The sequence below is a fragment of the Apteryx rowi genome, unplaced genomic scaffold, assembly GCF_003343035.1.
Source record: "Apteryx rowi isolate R43461 unplaced genomic scaffold, aptRow1 scaffold_133, whole genome shotgun sequence".
Taxonomy (NCBI): domain Eukaryota; kingdom Metazoa; phylum Chordata; class Aves; order Apterygiformes; family Apterygidae; genus Apteryx; species Apteryx rowi.
This window is the reverse complement of record NW_020447564.1, coordinates 1498275-1505155: the sequence shown is the minus strand read 5'-3', so window position 1 is coordinate 1505155 and position 6881 is coordinate 1498275. Positions and strand designations below refer to the sequence as shown.

The 6881-nt window shown below is 39.5% G+C and overlaps 1 protein-coding gene across 8 annotated transcripts in view; it reads right to left on the bottom strand.

Annotated features, from left to right (window-relative positions):
• Positions 1-1229: 1229 nt before the first annotated feature.
• Positions 1230-6881, bottom strand: part of POLR3B (RNA polymerase III subunit B) — an 86395-nt gene continuing 80743 nt past the window's right edge. For 5 of the 8 annotated variants that reach the window (XR_003252047.1, XM_026056778.1, XM_026056777.1 and 2 more), the window contains one exon: positions 1230-1793. Coding sequence is in view for 6 of the 8 variants with exons in the window: in XM_026056778.1 (XP_025912563.1) it covers positions 1664-1793 (130 nt within the window). In the remaining 2 variants the exon portion in view is untranslated. Of the gene's footprint in view, positions 1794-2604; positions 5404-6881 lie in introns of all 8 variants that reach the window. The other 3 variants (XM_026056779.1, XM_026056781.1, XR_003252046.1) reach the window with 2 other exon arrangements.

Genomic DNA, 6881 nt, shown 5'->3' with positions numbered 1-6881 from the left:
CTTTGAGGCTCACTCCCTCTGGTGGTGCACCTGAGCCTCAGTTTGGCAGTCTCAGGGAGCAAAGCAAAGTTCATTAATTTGGTGGGGGCTTTTGCTTAACCTCTTTCTCCAGTTTGGCAACAGTAGTTTGCAAATGACGATCTTTGCTGTACGTAATTCTGTTGTTAAGTCTTTATTAATAGCCCTGAGCTGTTCAGATCCTGGTAGGGATGCTTCAAGAGCTTTTCCCAATCCAAATGTGCTGTTCTAAGTATGTGTGTTGTCATTACTCTCCCTTTTTTGCAGCTGGACTAAAGTCTGCCCCTTCAGACTTTATTTGTAAGCCCAGACACAAAGCTACTAGTTTAAGCATTTTGATGGCAGCTTGAAAAGCAAACCTATTCATTAATTCTTGAGGGCTGATACACATCTGTGCATAAGAAGCAGAAAGAACAGCAGCAACCTGACTGCAAAAATAGTGTCAGGACTTGCATGCACTATTCAGCCATTTGAGGAACCAAAGAGCATCTGAACATGCACATACGTCATCTTGACTTCAGTGGGACTACAACTGTGCTTAAAGAGTTAACCATGTGCTTGGCTAAGTAAGGGTTCAAGTGATCTTTAGGGTACTAAGTGAACTCTTAGTTCATCCACTGCTTTAGCTTTAGGCCTTATATCTCATAAAAAGTTCAGCTGTTCCCTTTCTGAATTCTTTAAGGTCATTCAAGCCTGCTTCACTGTCAGTGGAGGATTGGTTGTTCTTTATAGTATATTTTTAAAGCTGTGGCTAGCCCCATATTTAAAAAAATTTTTTAAGTCCTAGGAGAGTGTACATCAGTGTCTGTAGTGTTTGCAGCCTATCTTTTCAGGGCTTTGAGCCAGCATATTACTAGAACTACTATACACAATTGGAATTGAATGGTTATCTGTAAGCTGTACCCTGCATTTAGTGCACATGCAGTCACCTCTCTTGAACTTCATGGAAACTGCATCTGTTTAGATGAAGGTGTACTATTATCACACCAGAGCTTTCACACAAATGCACCTTCACCTGCATATTCAAATCCCTCTCAAAATGACCCATTTAAAGTTCTCTAGAAAGTATTCTTTCATTTATCTAAACCAGGCAATACTTAACAAAATCTTAATGCTTTAACAATGTCTTAATAAAATGCTTAAGGAATAAGAAAATGTTTCAGACATCATGAGAAGTCTTTACCATCCTTATACAGCCATCAACACATACATTCAGGCAGTATTATTTAAAACATTTATTAGTCTTCCATATTCCACTGGTCTGGAAAACATAATTTTAACCTATATGAGTAAGATGTGCATTTAACCTCAGCTCAAGCCGCTGTCCAGCAAAGCATTTATTAAAACCAAGCATGGGGTTGTCACATGTTTGAAAGTTATGCACGTGCTTCGCTGGACCATGGCCTTATTCCACAATGTCCACACATCCTGTTTACTCAGGCAATCAAGGCTTCAGGATTGCTCTTACTGACAGTCTCACCTGTCAACTTAAAACAGGCAGAAGATACAAGCAAGATTTCATTCAAGTGTCCTGTATCTCCCTTCTACCCACTCAGGTTTTATTCACATTCACCAAAATATCTTCCAGTTACATACGCTGGATTTTAATTTCTTTAAAATATTTTTTCCCTCTTTTTCGTCTTGCTCATTCATTATATTTGGCTAGTTTTAGCCGAGGTATGATGTTCATTGACTGCAGTTCTTGGAATAAGAGTTTACAGGCATAAGGTATGCGCAGAGAAGACACATGACATGATGATTTGCAGTAGTGGCACCTACGGAAACAAACCAAAAGAAGGTCAGAGTTGATGCATAAATGAAGCTCTGCAGAAAAGAACAGTTGCCACCATTCACTGATTTATTTTTCCACCTTCATTTAAACACTGGACTCAGTTCTAGAAGGCGCTGAGTGCTTGAGACACGTTTTAGCACTTAAGCAAGTCATAACTTTAAGCCCTTAAATAATTTGACCAAAGTCAATAGGATCTTAATGTTAAACCTGTGCTTTTCTTGGAAGAGAATCAATGCTCAGCAGTTAGTAGGACTGAGTCCCCCTTTGCCACCAACAAGTGCCAACACAAGATTCAGCATTGTATAACAAGAATGAAGAGAATTAAGTATTCTGAAAATATAGTTAATGTTCCACATTTCATTTTATGTATAGTCACAAAAAAGAGGCAGGAAGAAAGAAAGATCCTATTTGTTTTGTTCTCATATGCAATTTAATTTGTTACTACCATACTGCCCCAAATCAATTCATATTCCTAGCTCAGAAAGGGGCATCTCTCTCCTTAAGTCCCTGTGTGCAAACAGCCAAAGCTTCAGTCAAGATGGGAAACCAGTAAAACCGCTTCAGCCCATATTCTTTGCACTCTTTACTCAAATAATGACACAGTCTTGGAATTCTGGGGGAGAGTTTTCTTTGTCAAACAGATACAAATTTGACCATGTAAGGAAAAGACAGGCTAGTCAGTCATTTTTCTAGTACCAGGACTGGTAAATTCATTGGCAGTAACAACTCCTTACATTAAACGATTTGATTTCTTATGCCATGTACACACAGAAGGAATTAAAAATCTTTCTTACAAATGTTAATTTTCCACCTTCTTTTTTTCTCATTCTTCTGTATACTTCCTGTCTCAGTTTTGGAAAGTATTGTGCTTGGATGGGTGATCACCCAGAAAGGTTAAGGTACTATAGGTGCAAATCAGGAGTCACTGTCAAAGACAGATCACAGAAATTGAAATACTTGGACTCCATTTGGTCCTCGATTTGCTACTAAACTGGACAGCACCAGGGCTGAATCTGGACCAGACGGAACAATTTTCTGCCTGCAGATTTTAAAATGCTCAGACTCCAAGGATCTGACTAACCTCTCATCTTGTCATCATAAAAGGACCGAATCTTGCTCATTGCATTCAGTGGAGTCCTGCCACTGAACAGCTTGTGCAACAGGAAAGTTGGAAGAATTTGCCATAATGTCTCACAGTAAGTTTTTATTGTATTTTTTCACTGGGACAAGTTCTGTTGCTGCCACAACAGTCCCCTTCCCCTGTGGAAGAACCATGTCAGGCCCCAACAAAGATGTGCTGTTACTGTCCTGCAGAAAAACATACCCTGTCACCAGATCCTTGTCTTAAGGAAAATAAACCCTTCCTCACAGACAAATGCCCTTAATGCTAGTCACCAAACAATATGTTACTAAATGGTTTCTCACAGCAATGCCTTATAAATACCAGAATCACTGAAAAGGCCAGTTTAGAAGTTCTGAGTTTCTCTAATGACTTGGGTTCTATTGTGATGCTCATTACAGGGCCACTTCCTTCAGCTAATGATAGACACAGCACATTATATCACTTAGATGAAACTACCTATTACTGATTACTCTCACACATCAGACAGCTTTTCACAGCATTAAATTGCATGAACGTCTGGCACAAATGTCTGTCTGAGAGAAGTTTCTTTTACAGTTATTTTAAAAAAGTGATTAAACTTGGTTAGAAACTTCAAAAATAGGAAATACTTTGATTAACAACACTTTAAAAATAAAATTAATACTATTTCTAATTTTCAAATTTCTAATTTTCTTCAAGGTACCCTCACTCATCTGGTCTCTGAAAATCTTTAAGAACTGCTCCTAAAGCCAAGATCTTGTCAAAAAATTAAGCCACATCTGCATGAGAGTATTTTTAATGCAGGGCATTACACAGAGTGGTTGCTTGTTTGACTTAAAGTATGCCCTTTCTGTCAGACAACTTCCATTAGCTGTTACTTGCATTGCAGTAGCTGTAAGAGACTCAGGTGAGAAAGAGGCCTCACTTGTTTCATACAGTGCATACACATTCAAGAAAACCAGGACTCAAAAAAAAAAAATTGCCTAAAAGCAAGTAGGACAATGTCTAACTAAAAATCACCAAATGTGGCGGGATATACAGAGTAGGCCTCGCCTCTCCCCTGGCTAACCCACTTGTTTACCTACCACTGCCTGCACTTCTGCTCCATAGGGAACAGAACTGCTGCTGCTCTCAGCATACAAACAGGATACATTATTTTTGGTCAGAAGTCATGAACTTCAGAAGAAGGATCTGACCAAGGCCAGAAAGGTTAGCTGTCACTTTTACATCGATAAGCTGAAAATAGGCCCAACTTTTAACTTGCATACTTCATTGTATCATGAAAAAAATCTCTCTCCAAGCACCAAAGTGAATAAAACCCAATTTCCTGCCTCTCCTAATACATTGGTATTGACATCCAAGATGCTGCAAGTTTCAAACAATGTTCTTTTGAGGTGTCTATAAATGGATCTCTCTCTCTTCTTCCTCCTCCCAATTTTCTAGTCTTTCACCTGCCATAAATACTAGAGTAACTCATAACGAGCTCACACTGCTGCTTTTTTCCTCCCTCAGTCATGGCACTCCAGGTCAACTTGAAAAAACTTGCAGGAACTTTGTATCCTATAAATTCCTATCCCTTTCACGGGTCTGTTTTTCTGTGTGGCTAAAACAAAACATCCCCTTAAAGAACACACAAACAAGCTTCCCTATCTTCTAGTAAGAGTGGTGTATTTCCAGCAAACTACAGGGTAACTTTGAACATAGCATCTCAAAATTACTGTAGAGAGAAGATGGTTAAGAGCAAAGTCCATAATATTAGACCTGATGAACTCCGCATAGTTTTGGCATCTAGTTTCATGCTTCCACTATACAGAAAAGCAGTTGGTTTGTAGCAGATAAGCTTAGTACTAGTTTAGAACCCACAGAGAGTAAGATGGCAATATCATTAGCTAGTCTAGAGATTAGTTTCTTGGGCACAAGGCAGTTGGTCAGAAGCCAACTGAATTTCCAGCCAGGCAGGTGTTTCTCTTTCAAGTCCTGTTGCACAGGATTGGTGCATCTGTCTAATGCTTCCAAGAGGAGCTCCTTGTTTTGTATGACTACAAAGCAAAAGGCATTTGGGAGGGGAACAGTCAAAGAAAGCAGTGTACATGTGATTATGAACACCACAGCTGGAGAACTAGAAAGCAGGACGTGTTGCTTTCTTCTCTCATTCTTCTTGCCCACTCTCTCTCTTCAGCCTTTTGAGGTTCCACATGCAACTATAACAGGAAGATCTGTGCCCAACCTGGACTTAGATAGCCAGTAATCTATTTCTGATGTCAGAAGACTCAAGGACACTGACACAGCTAGTTTCCCCTTTTCGAAAATAGATACTGTGCAGGACTGGGTTTTTGTCTGTTCTCACATCCAGTCCATGAGTCTTTTTTTTGACTAAGAGTTTAGACTTGAAGGATTTTCTAGTTGGGGCTGGAAGATCTCCAGAGAAGAAGGTAATCTCCCTGTGCCAAACACAGCGGACAGTCCAATTCTCCTTTGAGTGACTTCTGTCCTGCAAAGACATAATCTGTCAGCTTTACAGGCACCACAAAGACTTGAGCAAAAACCTGAGCCAGCAACACTCTTTAGGGAGTCTGAGAACATTTCCCTCTGAAAAGAAACCACAAACACAAAACATACTGAGGCATCTGTATGGTATGGAGATAGTGTGATCTCTCACAGCTATTAGAACAGCAAACACAGGACTTGATTTCTTCAAATGCACATTCAAATTACTTCCTCATTTTCAAATGGAACTTTGTAATATTTAAAAACTAGCTGACCTCTGAACAAGCTTACAAATGGACCTTCTTGATTACTTCTGAAAGTACATTCACGTTCAGTGCACTTAATTTTTAATGCAATTATTCCTAGAATGGATGCAGATACAGTCATTATTGTACCCATAACCTAACTGGGTAAATTTAGTACATCTACATAAGGTCTAACACTACGGGCTTTGCTCTTAACCATCTACATTCTGACTGCAGGTGAAAATATGGTCCAGAAATCTTACAAGAATGTTTTGCAAAGATATCCTTTATTTGGTGGGATACATATGGATTGCTAGTGCCTTCAAAAGATCTATGTGGCACTGGAGGTGCCTGCACAACAAACCCAGACCAAGACCTATTAAGAATTCAGGATGTCTGGCATGCACAGAAGCAGTGTGGAGGCAACAGCACTGCTTGGAGCATCTAGTAGCTCTGGAGCATTTAGTAGGCTCGGTTCCTCTCTTCAAGGAGGAAAGAAAGCATTTTTAAAACAGAAACAGGAGTTGCTGCACACACGGAAAAATGTAGTGCATGAAGGTCTTTTTCTTAGCTAGAAACTTTAGATATAACTTCTCTGAAAAAGAAAATCTTATTCCCAAAGAAGCAAACTGTATCTGAGCAGTGGAGGCATACCACAGCTGCAGAGACTCTGCAAAGTAACAGCTAAGTCTGCTGCTTAGGAAAGCATGTTTTCTGCATGTTTCCAGTGCAGAAAACAGTAACTGTTAAAGTTTGTGGGAGGGCTGGAGAAGATAGGTAGAACTACAGTGAGCAAAGTCTTTGTAGCCAAGTACATGAGCTGCTGACTAAAATAATTTGAAAAAAGCCTGGAGAAGCATTAAAAAAATAAAAAAGCTAAACTACACAGCACAGTAGGAAAAACATGGAAAGACAGACACTTTTCCAAATCCTTCATAAAAAGTGGAACATCCCTACAAAGATATCTGTTCCACTTAAAAATACATACATAACATCTTTTGTATCAACAAAAAGCTTTAAGTTTGGTTAGTGACACACAATAATAGTAGATATCAATCTTCACTGTAGCTATACTGTAGCTACCTACAACTGGCAACTAGGAGTTTCCCTTCATTGTCCTGCCTCACAGCCTTTGTCCCCAGACCAATTAGCTCCAGTTTAAAGGACAAGGCTTTAGTTAAGTTTGCTCTGCTGTGCGTTTTTAGTTTGCTGGACACCAGCCAGCCCCAGACCAAAA